We start from the raw sequence: 21,322 nt of genomic DNA, 5'->3' as shown, positions 1-21,322 counted from the left end.
GTTTTTCTAAAGATTAGAGTGATAAATCCCAAAGTATCCTCTATGACAGGGTAAAAGCTGCAGAGAGGATGCAGCAGAATGTTGAACCAGGCGAATGTTTAAGCATGACTTTTTGACAGTGATGTTTTTCTCATTAATACCTGGGGGACTCATGTAGGTATTGTAAGTATAAACGGACCTAACTGGAAGAAACAGAGGCGGTTTGCTGTAGTGACGATGTGGAAACTGGGGATGGGGAGAAAGATCATGGAGCGCCAGGTGGAAGAGGAGGCCCACCAACTTGTGAAGATCTTTGCAAGTACCAAAGGTAAGCCATGCTAAGTGATGACGCTGGCCCACAGAGTCTGTTCAAAAATCTTTCTGAGCATTAGGAAGAGTCATCGATCCTCACTTCTCTTCTGACTTACAGAGAATTAAAAGTTAGTTCATTTCAACACTTTCCTTGCTCCATCCGAGCCTCCACTTTAGCAGATAGTGCTGGTCCCTGGGAGAAGTGTGCCGCAGTGAACCTGTGGGTGTCTCCCCTCTAGTTTTAAAATTGTGCATGTGTGGACAGAGTGCATGACTGGAATCAAGCTTTCCTCTCCTCAGTGCCAGGAAACTGCTCCAGCACCTGCTATTTCTGGGAGAGAGCGTGATGCTAATGGGCAGCTTTAAACAAACCCCATAAATAATAAATATTTCTGGATGGAACAACAACAACAACAACAAAACACAAAGAGGAGCGTGAGAGCCAGTGTGGTGTAGTGGTTAAAAGCATGGGACTGGGACTCAGACGATCTGGGTTCAAGTCACCGCTCAGCCATGGAGCCAACTGGGTGACTTTGGGCCAGTCACAGACTCTCAACCCAGCCTACCTCACAGGGTTGTTGTTGTGGGGATAAGATGGAGGAGGAGATGTAAGCTGCCTTGAGCCCTTTGTAGGAAAAAGGCAGGATATAAATCGAAAAATAAATAAAATAAAAATTAAAAAAAAGAGGAGAGGTCCATCATTTGAGGCGGCTAATAGAAGTTGCTTCAAGAACGCTTTGAGGGGGCAGAAATGAGTGGGGTGGGGACACACGGGCAAATAATTTCCAGGTAGGTTGTCTTAATAAAACTAGGATGGTGGCTGGTTTGTAGGGTAAGCCATGTGGGGAGAGACTGAGGGAGTTGTGTCTTCTCAGCCTTGAGAGGAGGAGACTCGGAGGGGACCTGTTAGCCACATGCAGGTATGGTGGGGGGGGGGGGTGTCACGCAGAGGTGAGTTGGAACCTTTTTTCCCCTGTGGTGGGGGGCAGGACCTGTTCCAGTGGAGCAAAGCTCAGGGAACCAAGATTCTAGGTGGATTACAGGAATTACTTCCTGACGGTTAGGACCCTGAAGGCATGGAATGGGCTTCCATGGGAGGTGGTGGAGGCCCCATGAGTGAAGGTGTATAAGGATAGGCTGGACATGCACACGGTGGGCGTGTCATGAGCAGAGCTGGCTGGAGCCGGGGGTCAGACTAGATGGCCTGGGATACCTCTTCTGACTCGCCCTGTTTCTGTTTCTGCTGGTGCAGATCATTGTTTGCTGTTTAGACATGACGCTGAGAACCGGAGATTGCTGCTGACTCCGTGCACGCTTGCACAGCTTTATACACGTGCATCTTGATGTATAAATGGGATGTTAGTGCAAATGAAGGTGTCTGTAAGTGAATGGGGAGTTTGTGTGAGTTTCTGTGTGTGTGAATCATGGGTACCTGTGAGTGTGTCTCTCGGAAGCTGGTATTTGTTTGAGTGTGTCTCTCTGTCCTTGTGTGTCTGCATGCTTGAGCCTGGGAGTTTTGCAGTTGGTTCCTGCTGTCTCCCCAAGTGATAGAGTAATAATCAGTTTTCAGTACAAAGGGGATGTACGTGGATGTGCATTTCCCGCACATGCTTTCCCTTGAGCAATCCTGTCCTCCGTGCTTCAGTCATCTTCATAGGCTGGATTTTGCCCTGGGCTGGTAGTCATGGTGTGTGGCTTCTTGCTTCCATGATTTCAAAGTCACTCGATTCTCTGTGCACGGAATCCTTTCGAAATTTGTCTTGCTGCAGCAGGGCCAGGAGGTTGCTTTGCTGCTGCTGACTCCTTGGCGACCCACCCTCTGCCCACCAACCAGACAGGCCATTGGGCACCTGTGTTAAAGGGAGGGACAGAATACTATTGACTGTAAACAAACTCATTTGCAGGGCAACCCTTTGATCCTTTACCAGCCATCACTAACTCAGTTTGCAATATGGTGTGTGCTGTGAACTTTGGATACCGATTTTCTCTTGAAGATGAAAACTTCCAGATACTGATCAAAACCATTGATTTTGGCACGAACTTTGGAAGCACTTACGTTTTTTTGGTGAGTAACCTTTTTATGGCAGGATGGTTATCCATGGAAAGGAATCTGCTGGGGTCCAAAGCAGCAATCAGGTGAACCCAGAACCAAAAGCAGGCACTGCTTTTTCAGAGCTTTTCAGCTCCTCCCCTTTCTTGCAAGTTGTGTTTCCTGTGTTTGAGTGTTTGTGTATGTGTGGACAAATGTAACATCCAGAACTAATGTGGTTCCATGGAGTAGGAAAGGTCAAATATGAATGAGTGTGGCCATGTCTGGATTTTCTGCTTGAAGGTGCAGAGCTGGATGGTGCTTCCAAGTAGCTGAAAAGCAGTTGTAGAGCAACTTTGGAAAGAGTCCCCACAAATTGTGTAGGTACTGCCCCAGTCCTTCAGGTGCAGACATCCTTACTGAACAATGGGGACCGTGCAACTATGATACTGAGAAGAGCTTGGTTCTGTCTGCTCCCTAGCTCTATGAATTGTTTCCATGGATCATGAAACATCTCCCGGGGCCCCACAACAAGCTCTTGTCCCTCATGGAGGCGGTGATGTCATTTATAAGGCAAGAGATAAAGAGACATAAGACGCACCAGAACTTGCATGAACCGAGCGATTTCATCGATTTCTACCTGCTTCAGATGGAGAAAGTAAGTACCAGCAGCTGCACCAGTCCTTTTGCTGCCTGAATGAGAGGCCAAGCAGCAGCTCATCCACACCGGGACCATCCCAAGTGTCTTGGGAGACTCTCGGGACTCCCAGGGTCTGGGGTGCTGTGCTGGCCAGAAGCAGAACCACCGCTGCCGTATTTGCAGGATTGGCCCCAAGCCCTCAGGTTTCCCATTGAGCACCAGCAGGGAAACTAGAAGAGGAGCCATGCAGAGGCAGCCTCCTCCCTCCAGAGGTCTCCCTCACTGCTGTGGTGCCTGGTCCAGATCCTGCCTCGCCATTTGCACCTTCCTTGCCGTGTGCGGCCCCGCGGTGCCTCCCACCTTGCCTTGCCAGGCGCCTCAGCAACGCAGGTCTTCCAGCCGGCTGTGCTCAAGCTCCTGCATCTTGCCTGATCTTTCTGTGTATCCTGCCCAGTTATCCCGTCTCCTCTGTTTGTCTTCCTGGGTCTCAACCCTTGGCTTGGTCAGGACCACATCCTTGTCCTGGCCCAATGCATCTTTCTGGTTCGGACCCTCGCCTGCTCTGTGGTTATGCCCTGGATTTGCTACTGAACCTTGTTTTTGTGCTCTGGGCTGGGCTTGTCTCAAGTCCTGCTGCCCTCGTCCCAGTGCCTCTGCCTTGTCTCCTGCTGCCCGCGCCCCAGCCCCTGACCGAGACACACCTTCCTGCCTTCTTCCACCATCTGCCCCTTCATGGTGCCCCCTGAGGCAAGGCAGGGTCAGCTGTGAATGGAAGCAGTTCCTAGGCAGGCATTGCTCATCCAAGGTCGGTTTAGTTTCCAGGTTGCAGTTGCACAGGGGCACCTGTAGCTAAAGACGGGCAAGGAATCTATTGTGTTCAAAAAATCCACTGGATTCTTTGGTTTCAGCTTCCTGGGCTTTGGTCCGCTCGGCAGCAGCCCAGAGTCTGAGTTTCTGGAGAGCGTGCCCAGATCCTCAGGGTGCTCGCTGGGAACAAAAGCCCAAGCGCTGTGCAAGCCGCATCCTTTTTCAGTAGTTGCTGTTGCTGCCACCGGCAGCGAATGGGGTGAAACTGTTGGCCACTGAGAATGGTGGCTGGTGTGCCTGCTTGCTGCTCTGCTTTCGCTTTTCCTTTTCCGTGAGCATTCAGGGCCTTCTTCTTGGCCTGCTTTGCAGAACCAGCTGAGCATGAGATGAAGCCTGTGGATTCTGGAGGGGCGAATTCTGAAAGGGTTCGTCCCAACCCTACCTGTAGCCCACCAAGAGGATTTTATGGGCCTTGGAAAAATTTTCACTCACTTCATCAGCATACCATTTCTTTCATACTGGAGTCAGTGGCTAAATTGGGATACGGGTCATTATGCCTTGAAATGGCTGGAGAGGAAGTGTTCTCTTCGTTTCTCTAATGGTTACACAAAGCAGTAGCTAATCATAGTGCAGGGAAAGGAATTTGTGTTAAACTGCCAATAGATTCCCCTTCTGTACTGAAAACTGCCACTCCTTTAACTAAGTAATTCTGTCATGCCACAAATTTATGTTGCCATTATTATTGTCATCAATAATAATGGCAACATAAATTTCTCCAGATGGTTTCCATCAATCTATAACCTACTGGTTACAAATATGAGAAATACCTCATAAATACAAATACTGCGAAGTACTGTGTAAGATTTCCAGACACAAAAATTAGAACAGTATCAGCAGCAGCAACACATTTTTAATACACACAAAGAGGACCCGTGGAAAGCAGGTAACATATGCTACTAAACAGCTGGAAGCAGAGGGCCATCTGAATTGGCACTGAAAAGATGTCAGAATTGGTGCCAGGTGTGGAGATCATTCCAAACCCCATGTTTGGCTCACTCTAAGCCCCCCTTGGAGGTGGCTTTGAAGGAAGACTTTAGCTGTAGACTGTAGTGTCCAGGTAGATTCAGGATGGAAAAGGTGCTCCATCAGATAGGAAGGTGGTCCCAGGGCATGTCCTCGATTTTACATGGCATTTGCCTGAGTAGAAGAGGACTGGTCACTGCTCTGAAGTGCTAAACCCAGTAAATTACTCAAATCTTTTATCTTCTTCCCTTCAGCAGGTTCCCAGGGCATCTGAGATAAAGTAGAATTTCTTTTAATTTGTCTTAATGTACACGATTTTAGGGACTGCAGGTGGCGCAGTGGTTTAAACTGCTGCGCTGCTGGGCTGGTTGATCGAAAGGTCGCCAGTTCGAATCTGCACAGCGGGGTGAGTTCCTGTTGCTCCGTCCCAGCTCCTGCCAACCTTGCAGTTCGAAAGCCTGCAAATGCAAGTAGATGAAAAGGTACCACTTTGGTGGGCAGGTAACAGCGTTCCGTGCACTTCGGTGTTTAGTCATGCTGGCCACATGACCACGGAGACTGTCTGTGGACAAACGCTGGCTCCCTCGACCAGGAAACGGAGATGAGCATCACCCCTGAGAGTCAGGCATGGCTGGACATAAGGTCAAGGGGAAACCTTTCCACGATTTTGCAAGGGTGCTACAGGGACCATTCTAATGCTAGTTTGATTACTAATGTAATTCCTGACTGCATGTTCATGCGTGGGGAAAATGATTTGGCGCTACCATGGAAGATGATTCAAAACTTCTTTGAGTGTGGCTTGTGATTTCTACCCATTGTCTCTTCTCAATAGCAGTGTGGGAAAGACTCCAGCACAACCTCCTTCGATGAAGAAAACCTGGCTGTATCTATTGCAGAATTTTTTATTGCGGGAACAGAGACCATGAGTATCACTTTGCAATGGGGGCTGCTCCTTATGGTGGCTTATCCGGAAATCCAAGGTGAGAGAGACAGCTGTGATGTAATCCAGAGCCCCTCTCCTTCCTGTAAAGACTAATTCAAATTCGCATGTAGTTTTGGAGTGCCTTGTGATCCTTCCAAGACTTCATACTAGGTGAATAGGAATATTTGTTGATTTGTAGCAGGTAGCTGAAATTACATGTTCTCAGACATCATCATAACTCCCTAATCACGCATCTGAAAAGCTTCAGGGAGTCAGTGGGACTTATTAAAAAGTACAGGAATATATGGCAGATGGTTTTTGAAAGACTAGAAATAGCCCAGTAAAATGAGGCATTTTATATGTAACTTCCCCTGAAGTTTTTCAGATGTCACTTATAGTGTGCTGGAAGCATTAAGCTCCTTGTCCAAAACAACACAATATGTACCCTTTAGTGGCCTAATGCATAGCAATCCTTCTCAGGCATAAAAAAAATGATATCATAAAGGAGGCGAACTATTTGAACAGAACAGGACAAGAACAGTGTTAAGGGTATTACACCCCAGCCGTGCACCTTCGAACAAAGCATTCTTTTTAGAAACGAAAGTAGCAAGCAGGTGTATGTGCACGAACTGATATAATATCTCTGCATACCCACGTATTTACCCCCACAGTTACTAGAAATGAAGTATGTATGTGGTGAGCTAGTGCGGTGTACAGGTTATTTTTTTATTATTATTTCAATTTATATCCTGCCTTTTTCCTACAAAGGGCTCAAGGCAGCTTACATCATTCTCCTCCTCCATCTTATCCCCACAACAACAACCCTGTGAGGTAGGTTGGGCTGAGAGTCTGTGACTGGCCCAGAGTCACCCAGTGGGCTCCATGGCTGAGCGGGGACTCGAACCCAGATCGCCTGAGTCCCAGTCCCATGCTCTTAACCACCACACCACACTGGCTCTGGTTAGTGCTGGGCTGGGTTTCAGGAGCTCCAGACTAATCCCCACTCGGCTCACTACGTGACACTGGGCTGTCACTGACTCTCAGCCTAGCCTACCTCACAGGGTTGTTGTTGTGACGATGAAATGCGGAGGAGGAGGAGGATTATGTTAACCCCATGTGCTCACTGTGGGGAAAGGTAAGATGAAGCTGTAATGAAATAAACACCTTAATAATGCCCTTATGCAGTGATGATTGTTTTTAATTTAACAGGCTAATCAAGATTATTTAGGCTATCAGGCTTAATTTTCTCACGAAGATAGTTCAGTGCTCTGCCTTTTCCCCATCCTCCTTCTTGCAGCCCTGGGGAACCTGAGATGCTTCTGGGAGTTCTGTTCAAGGGAGCTCCTGTAATCTGCCCCTGCCCCACCCACCCAGCCCCCTGCCCCGAATCCGGCCCTACCTTGTTTGGGAGGGAAAGGCCAGGCTCAGAAACAGCAGCTGGCCACAGATGTGCCTCCCCTGGTACACCGTCCTCTTCACAGGCTGCTCAAACATTACCCCGTGTTGGTGGAATTCCTTCCATAGCATCTCCTTTGAGAACAGCTTCATTCCTGCCTTGACTGCAGGATGTACTTCTTGTCTGGAAAAATCCACATCCATAATTTAAATCAACATGCATTAAAAACACCTGTTTTAGGGGGAAAAGTATACAAAAAGCTGCAGTGTGTAAAAAAAAATCATTAAAGGAATGCGAATTTGCAAGCCTTTTAAAAATCCAGCTTGATGCAGAAATATTTAAAGGGCAGCTCCAAAGTCAACATGGGCTGGAAGCAGGGTTGTGCAAGGAATCTGTTTGGAAGGAGGAATCCACTGGATTCCCTGGACTCAGCTCCAGTCTGCCTTGCCGCTGGCCTGACTCTGACTTCCTGGCAGGAGTCAAGCCCCATGTGCCACACAAAGAGCTTCCCACTTCTGTTCCATGTGCAGCTGCTGGTTGACCTGCTGAACCTGGTGCAGAAGAATGTCGGTTGCACGGGGCTTGCCAGAAGTAGAGCCCAGCGCGGTCACTCGCAGCCTCCGTTTTCTGTGCCACCTGCTGCAGCCTTTGTGTTGCTGCACCTGAAGCGGAGGAAGGTTGCCAGTTGCTCCATCTTCATTCTGCAAGTGTTTGGGCTGAATGGGAGACGAAGCCTGTAAATACGAGAGGAACGAATTCCACCGGGGTTTATTTATCCCAACCCTGGCTGGACGCAGACCTTAATGATGATACAGAATCTCATCCTGTAAATGCATGGAACATGGAAGGGCACCTGATTTCTCAGGTCCAAGGCAGCCAGGTATCTAAACAGCAGCCAAATAGACACGTGTGGCTCTGATGCCTGCATGCCACAACTCTGGCAATCTGACCCAGAATTCTCTGAACTTGTGAGATGCTTGTATTCCAAGCAACTTCGTGGCAAAATGCTTAACATTTTGTCTTCAAAAATACACTTAGGAGGGTCAGTTGCTTTAGGCTTCAGCAGTATTTTCATGATATTTCAAGTCGGACAACAGTTTCCCAGCTGCAATCTCTAGGGCAAAGGGGTCATAGGTCAGGGACAAAATGATTCCTGATGACATCTGTCTCGGATGATCAAAGATGAGGGTATAAGGGGAAGACCTGAACTGGGTTGCACATCCACACGGTGGTCAGTGCCAGCCTTGCACCCTGTGCTGGAACTTCTGTGTGAGGTGAGTTCAGGGTAAACAAAGCGAAGAAATCGCAGCATGTTCAAGAGCAACTCCACAGACTTCCTACATGCAATGATCTGGATGCCCAAAGCTGCCCCTGCCCCATGTAGTGGGATCTCTGAATTCCATGGGTCCAGGCGCAAGGAAGCCTAAGGTTCCATATTGCCCAGCCGGGTCAGGGATGTGGGTGGCAGGGGGCTTAGCAAAGACGCTGGAGCCAGGCTGACAGGACCTGAGGCAGGCCTGACTCTGGTAGTTGGGACAGGGCAGAATCCTGGTCAAGAAGGGAGTTAAAGTCAGGGACTTGGAGTGCCTATTAAAGCCAGACGAGGTGGTCATCATGGCTGAGCCACAAAAGAGAATGGGGAGAGCAGTGACGATCAGGACAGGGCAGAGAACTGGTACCTGAGGCAAGGTAACCCAGGCAGGATTCAGGCCAGCAGAAGGTGCAGCAGAGCAAAGCAGGATGCGGCCAGGCAAAGGTGGGTACCAGATGAAGCAAGGGGCAGGTGTGATGCGGAGTTGGACCGTGCTACAGCTGGCAGGGAGGCCAGCTGCCACTGGGAAGGGCTTGCTCTTCTATGCCTCTTCCCCCAGGTCTCCCAGGTCATGCTCATCAGGTGGCAGAGAGCTCCTAGAGAGGTTGGGCCCAATCCTGCACTTACTAAGGTGTCCATCCTGGTTCTGACCACTTGATGGAGGCCCCGAGTCCCCAGATCCTGACGCCTGCCATGAAAAGCACAAAAAGCCTATGGAGTAAGCACAGTGCGTGCAAAGCACGGCTGACGTTTCACAGCAGCGTCTTTGCTAAGTCAGAAGAAATGTTGTTGTTCTGTTGTCACATGTTGCCAACTTGTCTCCAACTTACCACAATCCTGCAAAGGAGTGCTCTTCAGCATGTCCCGCGCTTGCTCACTCTGCTCAGAGACTCATGGAACAGTCGAGCTGGAAATGCCCCCTGTCCAACGCAGGTCTCCAAATTAAAGCATTCCTCTCAGGTGGCTATATGGCTGCCTCTTGCATGCCTCCAGTGTGGGAGAGCCCGCCACCTCCCCAGGTCATGGGCTCCATCGCTGTACCGCTTTAACAGGAAGTTTTTCCTGATATCTACCTGGAATCTGGATCCCTGTAACTTGAGCCCAGTGTTCTGTGTTCTGCACTCTGGGACGATCAAGCAAAGATCCTGACCTTCCTCTTTGTGACAGCCTTTCAAGGACTTGTGGAGTGCTGTCCGATCTCCCCTCAGTCTTCTCTTCTCCAGGCTAAACAGGCCTAGTTCTCCCAATCATTCTTCACAGGGCTTTGCTTCCAGTCCCCCAGTCATCCTCACTGCCTTCCTCTGAACCCTTTCCAATTCATCTGCATCTTTCTTGAAGTGTGGCACCCAGAACTGGCCACAATACTCAAAATGGGACCTAACTAGTGTCAAATAGAACGCGATCGGTTCCTCACATGATTTGGTACATATCTGGCTAACACAGACATGGCCAATAATTGAAAATACGCCTAAGGTTATTCTTTCCCACATTTTTATACGGGATGCTTGCTGATTGTTCAAAGCTATCCTGATGTTTTAGTGAATTTGTGTATTATGCTCACACTGTCATATTCATATTTGAATCATTTATTTATTTTTATTTTATTTATTAAAACATTTTTATGCCGCCCCATTCTCCTAAGCCTCAGGGCGGCTTACAACGATAGTTAAAAATAAATAACATTAAATTAAAAATGTAAATATTAAAATTAAAAATACAAAAATAACAATACAAAATAAGCCGCCCTGGCCAGATAAAATCCAATAATATTAACAATTAAAATGCCGCTTAAATAAAAAGGTCTTCGCCTGGCGCCGAAAAACAAATAATGACGGCGCCAGGCGGACCTCTCTGGGGAGCGCATTCCATAGATGGGGCGCCACCGCAGAGAAAGGCCTCCTCCGAGTACCCACCCTCCTAATTTCTTTCACGGAGGGTTCCCGGAGAAGGGCCTCTCCCGCTGATCTCAAGGGGCGGGCGGGCACATATGGATGTAAGCACTCCTTCAGGTAATTAATAGTGTAATCATGTGTTACACTATGCTCAAATATTTAGTTGACTGCACATAAGCACATATTTATGAATATCAGACCAACGCCGCATCAGGCCAACATTTATCTAGTGTGGTGTTCATTACATGCTGTTCATGTTCACAAATGAACTCTTCTCCAGCTACTCACCAGGAACCCGCAAGCAGGGGATGAGAGCAACAGCACCCCCTGATTTATGTTCTCCAGCCACGGGTATGCCTTAAGCACATGACCGCCAACGCTGCATCCATCTCCCCCTCCTCTTTTCTCTACTGCCCCATAGTGGAAGCTCTCTGGGCAATTTACAACAATCCATGCAAACAAAACAATAGAATACAATACAGATGCCACAAAATCAAAGCAGCATTAAAATTTGAAATCCAGTAAGAATGACTCTGCAAAGCAGCATTAAAATTTGAAATACAGTAAGAATGACTCTGCACAAAGAAAACATCTGGGATGGGGGATCCCCTCAAGCCGCTGGGTAGCCATGCAAATTGTTACGCCTTGGCATAAAGGGCTCTCTAAAGTGTGCACCAAAAAGATGGCGCCAGATGGGCCGTGGTGAGGTTGCTCCAGAGCTGGGGAGCCACCGTCGAGAAGGCCCTGCCCTTGTGGCCACCCTCCAAACCTCCCTTGGAGGTGACACTCAGAGGAAGGCCTCAGAGGACAAATGTGCTATCTGGGTAGACGGTGGTTCCAACAGATGCTGTGCTCCCAAGCCATGCAAAGCATTAGCCGTCAAGACCTGCAGCCCTTGCCAGGCTTCTCTTGCATGATTCCAGTGTGTCTTCCATTCCTCTTCCAAGGCACTCAGCCTGCTGGCCCATCGATACGTCCTGTGGAAGTGAATGCCATCGTTCAGCTGCGTGCTGAGTGAAGGCATGCTTTCCTCCGTCTGTCCTGAATCAAATGAATCGCGCTATAATGAGCCCAAGAAAGAAGTATGCATTGCACACCCGGACAGCTGCCAATTTAGCTGTTGCTCTCCTGGCCAATATCCTCTCAGATCCTCCAGTGACAGCAGGTGAAAACTCATTATCCCTGTTCAAATGTTTCCCTCAGAAAAGGTCTACAAAGAGATGACAGATGTCTTTGGTTCCTTGCACTACATTTCCTATCAAGATCGGAAGAAACTGCCCTACACCAACGCTGTGATTCACGAGATCCAACGTTTCAGATACATCTTATACACTAGTATTGCCAGATACTCTGTGAAGGACACGGAAGTGCTTGGCATTCACGTTCCAAAGGTAACTGGCACGGCTCCAGCGGGAGACTGGGACGGCTGCACGTGGGTATCCCAAAAGCAATGGGCACCAGATGGTGGTGCTGCGAGTAGCACAGGCAGTCTTTCTAGAGGCCTTGCTATTGAATTCTGAAGAGGACACTGAGGAAGAGGGGATGGGAGGGCAGGAGGACTGGGGGCTGGAAGGAGCCTTCGAAGCTCCATCAGGGTCATTGCTTGTGGTTTCCCAGGTTGACTGTGAAAGCAGATGTGCTTTGAGGAGATGGAAGTGGACCTGGGAAAGGAGGAAAGCCTTTGTCTTGCCTGGTCCCTGACCCCATGGGCTACCCAGTCAGACAGCTTGGGCAGGTCTTGCCGGCCAGCCCTCCACCAGTGGGAGCTACCCAGAGGGTGGAGCTGGCAGCTTTAATGGAAGGAGAGGACTGGGGAGAGGTTTCCAGTTTGGGCTCAACTCACACTTTACCTTGCTTGAGAACTTTTAGAGTTGCATTGTCTTGTTAACTGGGAAGCACAGAAAAACTTCTGCATTGTAAAGGATTTCTCTGTGTTGGAGCCTTGGGGAAGAAGGGAAGGGCAGGTGATCGTTTAAGACAGGGGTCCTCAAACCTTTTGAACGGGGGCCAGTTGAAAGGTGCTGGCGATGGGCGTGGGCCGGGGTGGGGGGTGCGTGCACGTGTGGCGATGCAGGGGTGTGTGCTCAGAGATCGTTTTCTCCGAGCGAGTCCAAAACGATCTCCTTGCGTGCACGTGCGTGCACAAGGTGAGTTGAAAACCTCTATGGCGGGCCAGATAAATGGGCACGACAGGCCGGATCCGTCACGCACATAGAAATGCAAAATTGCAAGGGCAAGGTGACTTCTCTCACTGCAAGCAATGGTCCAATGTCATATTGCTTTGGGATGAGAAGCTGAAATGCAAACAAAGACTAAAGGTGTAAAGAATTTTATTAAAAACTATAAAGGTTCTCCTTAACACACGACAGTCTCAGAAACCAGCATTTCCTTCCATATTATATTATCGTGCTTTTCTGTTATGTGCTATCAAGTCAACTCTGATTGATGGCAACCCTATGAGCAGGTGCCCCCAACAGGTCCTGTCATTGTTAAGCCCTGCTCCTCTCTTGTAAACCTGGAGCTGAGACTTCCCTTATGGAACTGAGCCACCTAATATGGGATCCTCCACTTTTTCTGCCTTCGGTTTTCCTTAACATTATTGCCTTCTCCACTGAGTCTTGCCTTCTCATGCCATCCCAAAGTACAACAGCCTCAGTTTTCTCATGTTCACTTCCAGGGAAGGTTCTAGTTTTATTTGATCTAGAACCCAGTTGTATGTTTTCCTGCCTATCCAGGTTATTTGCCAAGCTCTCCCCCAGCATCATGTTTCAAGCGCATCCATTTCTTTCCTGAGCTTTCTTCTCTGTCCAGCTTCCACACTCATACATAGTGATCAGAAATGCAGGCGTGTGGATGATCTTGGCCTTGGTCTCCAGTGAAACATTCTCACACTTGATGCTCTTTTCTAGTTCCTTCGTTTCTGCCCTGCCAAGTCTCAGCCTTCTTCGAATTTCTTTGCTGCAGTCTCCCTAATTCTTCTATAGTCACGACTTTTGTTTTCTTGAGGTTCAGCCGCATTCCTACTTTGCTTCTTTCACCTTCATCAGAAGCCATTTCAATTCACCTTCTGGCAGTAAGATGGTATCTTATCACCAGGGGTGGAACCTCGTGTGACTGCTCTGCAACTGGCGTCTCTCTTCTGGGTCGCACGCAGCGGCCTTCAGTGGAGAAGTTGCCTGTGACGCAGAAGGAGGTTGCTGGTTGTGCAGCCTTCATGCCACAAGCATTCGTGGACTTTCCAAGAGAGGACCAAACATGAGAGGAAGTCCACGAATGCAGGACGGGCAGATTCCGTGGCGCATTGGCGCATTCCGTGGCGCATTAGTGCTACCAATTGTTGATTTTGCTTCTCACCTATCCTCCTCACAATTGTGACTGAGAGCATGTCTGGAAAAGCTTGTGGAACAAGCATCCACACAGCAGGACAAAGACTGCGGCGGGTGGTGTGGAAGAGAGATGCAGCTGGAGAGGTGATCACATGCGGTTGGTGAGATCTGCATGTCCGGCCATCTCCCTGGGCAGATGCTCCTGGGGACTTGCACTTGGGGGGTCTAGATCAACTAAATTCCTGGCAGGCTGATTACCAGGAATTGCTGCAAAGCAGAGTGGAGTCCAGGGAGCCAACTCAGGGAATTCCATAGATCCCCACTCCCAAATGGCTTTCTCATGCATACCTAGTATCTAATCACAGTATAATTTACGCTGGGACAGTGAAGTAATTGAAGGAAATTATTTCTTCCATTCAGGGAACCATAATTCTTCCAGATGTAAGCTCTGCCATGTTTGATCCCGAACAATGGGAGACACCTGAACAGTTTAACCCACATCACTTTTTGGACAAAGATGGGAATTTTATGCCTAAAGATGCATTTCTACCATTTGGAGCAGGTAAACATTGGACGTAATCTAAGATCATGTTTAGATATTGACTCTAGACATACTGAAGCATCATGGGATAGTTTGGCTTGCCAGCTCCGGAGACTTGTAATCTGAGTGTCAAGTCCACTCCACTGTCTCTTCATAGCTGGCAGAGAAAGAACTAAGTCTTCTGCTCTGTGAGGCTGGAAAAGCAGCCTTGAAGAGAGGTTAAAGAGGGTGGTTCAAAGGATGGGAATGGGAGGTGTGGAGAGGAGAGGGGCACATCCTGGAGAGAAGGTCTTCCTTGACCCTGAGATGCCATTATTAGATAGCTAAAAATAGCTGTTTAGCAAAAATGTGGTGTAGGAGGAGCTCTTCCTTCTGCTTTGAATATGATGAATATGAGGCATTGAGCCTGGAACTTCTGCTCATCTCCACTGGATTGCACCCTTCATGGCTTCTTTCAGTGATATTGATAGTTGGAATAGATTACGTGTTGGGAGGGCCATGATTCAATCTTCTCTGAAGGGAAAAATCAGAATGTCCAGTTGAAATTCAGTTTGCTGGTTCAGTCCCAAAAGAGGAACCCATTCTGCAACGGCCATGCAAGGGCAGTGAGGAACCAGAAATAGTTCCGGCATCTTCTCCCTCTTTTCTGTGTCTCCCATTTTCTTTCTTTGGTTGCTTCTGTTATTGCCACCATTGTCAAAATGACTGCAGGACACTTACAGATTTCTGGAACAAAGCCAGCTGTTGCTAAAATGATCTGTGTTGTTTTCCATGGGGTCAGACGTAGTCGCCACCCAAATGAGATGCTCTGACGTGCAGGAAGTTGGGCGTCTTGCTCACATTCTGCTCTCCTTTTGTTTCCTCTGCAGGTGCCCGGGTGTGTTTAGGGGAACAGTTAGCGAAGGTAGAGCTCTTCCTTTTCTTCACCAGCTTGTTGAGGGCATTCACCTTGCAACTGCCAGAAGGAGCAGGAAAACCCAATTTGGAGCCTGCAATTGGCGTGATAGTTCACCCTCATGCTTACCAACTCTGTGCTATTCCCCGATGTAATTCATAATAAAACATAGAAAAATTGCAGTGACTTGTACTCTTATATAAGTGCAAAGATCTCTCTTTGGCCTTGTCCTAGTCAGCAGCCATTCCACCAGGCTGCATAGGAAGGGGAGAGAAACAGAACTGGGCTAGTTCATCCTGACCTGTCTTTTAGAGGCTAGACCTGAAGGCAGGGACTGTGTTGCCATCACTGCTATTTGAAAGCCCCATGGGATGACTCTTTGGTTGAAGAGCAAGGCAGCATTTTATCTCAATAAATGCCTGCACAAATTCCCTTTTTCTGATCTTCTGACCTGACTTGCTTGATACTGACCTTTGCTTTATGTTGGACTAGAGAAATTGGGAGGGTGCACATGACACAGCAAGCTACAGTGGTTCCTTGGCCTAGAGAAATTGTGTTGGAACTTCTTTCTGCAAATGTTTGTACGCTTCCTATTTGCCGGGTCTGGCTGAGCACAAGAGGAAGTCTGGGAATACTAGATCGACAGATTCCACTATTATTATTATTATTATTATTATTATTATTATTATTATTATTATTAGAACATTTCTATGCCGCCCCTTGCCGAAGCCTCGGGGCGGCTTACAACAACTATGCTTCATCCAAACTTGAATACCTGTACCACTTCTTTTACTTGTGCAGTTATAGTGCCATCTAATAAATATTTTATTTTCCATAAAGAGCTGAATTTGCATTACTAGGTAGCAAACTATTGCTTTTAAGTTTGCTGATATAAACACAACATTGACATCTTAGGAATCGGTGGACTAAAATGGACAGGAATGGCTGAATTTAATTCAGATGACCAACAGGTATGCTACTGCAGGCAAGAATCCCTCAGAAGAAATGGAGTAGCCTTCATAGTCAATAAAAGAGTAGGAAAAGCAGTACTGGGATACAACCTCCAAAATGACAGAATGATCTCAGTTTGAATCCAAGGCAAACCATTCAACATCACAGTAGTCCAAGTCTATGCCCCAACCACTGGTGCTGAAGAGGCTGAAGTTGACCGGTTCTATGAAGGCCAACAACACCTTCTAGAATTAACTCCAAAAAATGATGTCCTTATCATCATGGGGGATCAGAATGCTAAAGTAGGAAGGCAAAAGATAACTGGAATAACAGGCAAGTTTGGCCTTGGAGTACAAAATGAAGCAGGGCCCAGGCTGGTAGAGTTTTGTCAAGAGAATACGATGGTCATAGCAAACACTCTCTTCCAACAAGCCAAGAGATGACTCGACACATGGACATCACCAGACGGTCAACACAGAAATCAGATTGACTATGTGCTCTGCAGCCAAAGATGGAGAAGCTCTATACAGTCAGTAAAAACTAGACCAGGAGCTGACTGCGGCTCAGATCATGAGCTTCTGGTTGCAAAATTTAGGCTTAAGTTGAAGAAAGTAGGGAAAAGCACTGGGCCACTCAGGTATGACCTAAATCATATCCCTGATGAATATACAGTAGAGGTGACAAATAGATTTAAGGAATTAGATCTGATAGACAGAGTGCCTGAAGAACTATGGACGGAGGTTTGCAACATTGTACAAGAGGTAGCAACTAAAACCATCCCAAAGAAAAAGAAATGCAAGAAAGCAAAATGGCTGTCTGAGGAAGCTTTACAAATAGCTGAGGAAAGAAGGGAAGCAAAAGTCAAGGGAGAAAGAGAAAGATACACCCAATTGAATGCAGAATTCCAGAGAATAGCTAGAAGAGATAAGAATGCCTTCTTAAATGAACAATGCAAAGAAATAGAAGAAAACAATAGAATAGGGAGGACCAGAGATCTCTTCAAGAAAACTGGAGATATGAAGGGAACATTTCATGCAACGATGGACATGATAAAGGACCAAAATGGCAGGGACCTAACAGAGGCAGAAGAGATTAAGAAGAGGTGGCAAGATAACACAGAAGAACTATACAAGAAAGAGGTTAACGTCCCTGATAACCACGATGGGGTGGTCACTGACCTCGAAGCAGATGTCCTGGAATGTGAAGTCAAATGGGCCTTAGGAAGTCTGAGCAACAACAAAGCTAGTGGAGGTGAGCTATTCAAAATCTTAAAAGACAATGCAGTAAAAGTGCTACACTCAATATGTCAGCAAATTAGGAAAACTCAACAGTGGCCACAGGATTGGAAAAGGTCAGTTTACATTCCGATCCCAAAGAAGGGCAATGCCAAAGAATGTTCAAACTACTGCACCATTGCGCTCATTTCACATGCTAGCAAAGTGATGCTCAAAATCCTACAAGCTAGGCTCCAGCAGTATGTGGACTGAGAACTACCAGAAGTACAGGCAGGATTTCGAAGAGGCAGAGGAACTAGAGATCAAATTGCCAACATACGCTGGATCATGGAGAAAGCTAGGGAGTTCCAGAAAAACATCTACTTCTGCTTCATTGACTATGCCAAAGCCTTTGATTGTGTGGATCACAACAAATTGTGGCAAGTTCTTAAAGAGATGGGAGTACCAGACCATCTTATTTGTCTCTTGAGAAACCTATATGTGGGTCAAGATGCAACAGTGAGAACTGGACACGGAACCACTGATTGGTTCAAAACTGAGAAAGGAGTTCGGCAAGGCTGTATACTGTCGCCCTGCCTATTTAACTGATATGCAGAGCACATCATGCGCTCCCCAGAGAGGTCTGCCTGGCGCCATCGTTATTTGTTTTTCGGCGCCAGGCTAAGACCTTTTTATTTAAAACTTATTTTAATTGTTTAATTGTTAATTTATTGGTATTTATAGGATTTTAAATCTTTTAAGCCGAGATGCACCGGGTTTTAATATTTTTGTTGTATAATTGTTATATTTGTATATTTTGTTTTTGTTGTGAGCCACCCCGGGGCTGTGTTGTGATGGGGGTGGCATAAAAATGTTTTAAATAAATAAATAAATAAATCATGAGAAAGGTGGGGCTAGATGAATCACCAGCTGGAATTAAGATTTCTGGGAGAAATATCAACAACCTCAGATATGCAGATGATACCACTCTAATGGCAGAAAGTGGAGACAAACTAAAGAGCCTCTTGATGCGGGTGGAGGAGGAGAGTGCAAACATTGGCTTGAAACTTAATATTAAGTAAACTAAGATCATGGCATTCAGTCCTCTCACTTCCTGGCAAATAGATGGGGAAGAAATGAAGGTAGCGACAGATTTTATTTTCCTGGGCTCCAAGATAACTGCAGACAGGGACTGCAGCCAAGGAATTAAAAGACGCTTGCTCCTGGGGAGGAAAGCTATGGCAAACCTAGACAGCATAGTAAAAAGCAGAGACATCGCCCTGCCAACAAAAGTGCGTATAGTCAAGGCGATGGTTTTCCCAGTTGCAATGTATGGCTGTGAAAGCTGGACCATAAGGAAGGCTGAGCGCAAAAGGATCGAGGCCTTTGAATTGTGGTGCTGGAGGAGACTCCTGCGAGTCCCTTGGACCGCAAGGCGATCAAACCAGTCAGTCTTCAAGGAGATCAACCCTGACTGCTTTTTAGAAGGCCAGATCCTGAAGCTGAAACTCAAAAACTTTGGCCACCTAATGAGAAGGAAGAACTCCCTGGAGAAGAGCCTGATGCTGGGAACAATAGATGGCAAAAGAAGAAGGGGACGGCAGAGGATGAGGTGGCTGGATGGAGTCACAGAAGCAGTTGGTGTGAGCTTGGCTGGACTCCAGGGGAAGGTGGAGGACAGGAAGGCCTGGAAGAATGTTGTCCATGGAGTCACGGTGGGTCGGACGCGACTTCGCAACTAACAGCAATAACAATATAAACACACCTACTCCTGCAATAAGAACGCCTGTTGGCATTGCATCATAATTTCCAGCTGCTTTCAGCTGTTCCACACCACCTTCCTGCTGATCATTTTTCTTGAATGCTAAGTATCGTATCTTGATATGCATGACAAAGCAGTGAGTCTCACTGAGTCATGTGGGACAGCAGGGAGTTCTGCCACTCCGGCTTGGTGGCTCTCTAGCCACTCTCAGCAACACACAATATAACCACCCAGATGGATTCATATGACAGCAAGTCCATGCAGGTATCAACAACCCTAAAAGCAGCCATGCGTTCTCAGGGTTACTCGCTCCTGAGAAGAAGCCACTCTGCAGAAACAGCTCTGGGTTCGCACAACACTCCAACCCACCATGTTCGATAATCCCTTTCACCTTTTTCGGATGCGATCACTGGATTCTATGATTTTCTGGAATGTTACAATTTCAAGTGAAAATTACTGGCCAACAGTCAAAGTGCATGTAAAATTAGAGATCTGTACCGTGATGGGCAGGAATGGATGAAAAGCTGTGCTGCAAGTGAAGCTACTTAGAGCCAGATTCCTTTCCTTGTGTGTAAATGCTGGAAGTGGGAACTCATGATGAAGTTAGGAGGACTGTCCCTATAAAAATTCCCTGATTAGCCTGAGCAAAACCCCAGCTTTGAAAGGGGTTGGGCAGCATGGAAATTCATCATGGGTACCCAAGAACAAGCCTTAGGCTGTTGGGGGCTTTGCTCCCTTCAGACAAGGCATCTTGCAGGAAGTGGGCGGGAATGCACTGCCTTGATCATCTATTGTGGTTTCTCACCCATGACGGGTTGTTGTGTTGTGTGTCTCAGCATTGACTATCTTGCCTCTGCTGGCCCTGCTAAGAGTCCAGCTTAGAGAGACTCTGTGAGCCTTGCTCTTGATCGGAGGAAATGGATGCATTCAGAACATGGTGCTGGAGGAGAGCTTGCAAATACCTTGGTTGGACAAAGACGATCAAGTGACCCTTCATCAAGTCAAGCCAGAACGTTCCCTTGGAAGCAAACATGATGAAACAGAGACTGTCAAACTTAGGACACATCACAGGAAAGTTAAAATGCTAGGGAAAGTTGAAGGCTAAAGAAGACCAAAGGTGAGACGGACGAATTCCATAATGGAAGCCACAGCCTTGAGTTTATGAGAGCTGAGCAGAACTGGATGTTTTCGAATGCACTCGGCCGTAGGGCCACCATAGGCCAGAGGTGAGTGGATGGCACTTAACAGCAACACTTAACGAAATCTTAATTTAGGTGGGAAGTCGTCCGGCTTTGCTTTCTGTGAAACAGAAATGACTCTCAGTCATTGTTTTTAGGCATGCACATATGGATATAAGTGTGCCTGTGTACATTTAATGCGGATGTGTGTCTAGCTGTCCTGAGCAGAACTGGAACTACATTCGGTGCAACACCTTCATGTGCAAAATGGAGCAGAATACAGGCGAATCCAAAGCTCGCAACCACATGGAAAGCTGCTAAGGCAGAACATCACCTGTCAGGCACATGATACTCACACAGCTCAGATCTGTTTCTGCCTTGCAAAACTGTGGAGAGATTATTGGGAACTGGAGCAGAGGCAAAGTCACATGAAATGTTTATTTGATGGGGAGTTACTTTTCAGCGAGGAGTTGAGGGTTGTTTCCTTTTCTTTTGTAATCTTTAATCTTATGTGTTAGTGTGGCTCACTCTTGTTTCCAAGTTACTTGTCCAGAGAGCCTTCGGGCTAGTGGGATGACATAGAAATGAATGAAATAAATTAAATTAATAAACTCGGCTGGCAAGTTGGGAGGTGCACACCATGAGTCACCCCCCTTAGAGAACAACCCTATGCTGTTAGGCAGTAAACAGTCCTCCATCTCCCAGTATTCCCCAGCCAGCAGGATCCTGGGAGATGTAGGTCTTTTTCTGTTTAAATGTGCAGAGAATTGCTCCCTTAATGTGCTGGAAGCCATTAGCTTGTAATTATTTCATTTCATAATCCTGCTTCTGCTTAGGCAATGTATTGTTTGCACTGGCAATTATGACCGACACAAGAGGGTTATGACTTCTTGTTTCCCAGGTTAGCCACTCAAACTATGCTGCTGCTGCTATATTTGACCCTGAATTCCAAACTCATGGAAGCATAATAATAATAAACATCAACCTTTTCCTTCAAAAGATACACCTGATCTTTCCTGATCTCCACCCACGTGGATGTACATGAGTGTCTCCCACTGTTGCATGTACCCCTAAACCAAACTCCTGAAGACAAAATGTTCCAGGTGAAGAAACTGTATGGCTTTGTATTGGAGCAGTAATGGC

The 21,322-nt window shown here is 47.1% G+C and overlaps 1 protein-coding gene across 1 annotated transcript; it reads left to right on the top strand.

Moving 5' to 3' along the window:
• The first annotated feature begins 216 nt into the window (after nucleotides 1–216).
• On the top strand, nucleotides 217–15,236 carry LOC123025639 (cytochrome P450 2J4-like). The gene is made up of 7 exons (XM_044434573.1): nucleotides 217–307; nucleotides 2,196–2,356; nucleotides 2,802–2,982; nucleotides 5,636–5,770; nucleotides 11,516–11,703; nucleotides 14,059–14,200; nucleotides 15,049–15,236. The coding sequence occupies exons 1-7, from the start codon at nucleotides 217–219 to the stop codon at nucleotides 15,234–15,236; spliced, it is 1,086 nt and encodes a 361-aa protein (XP_044290508.1).
• The last annotated feature ends 6,086 nt before the right edge of the window (nucleotides 15,237–21,322 follow it).

Source organism: Varanus komodoensis, unplaced genomic scaffold (assembly GCF_004798865.1).
Source record: "Varanus komodoensis strain SLA01 unplaced genomic scaffold, ASM479886v1 scaffold28, whole genome shotgun sequence".
Taxonomy (NCBI): domain Eukaryota; kingdom Metazoa; phylum Chordata; class Lepidosauria; order Squamata; family Varanidae; genus Varanus; species Varanus komodoensis.
This window is presented reverse-complemented; position numbering and strand designations above follow the sequence as displayed.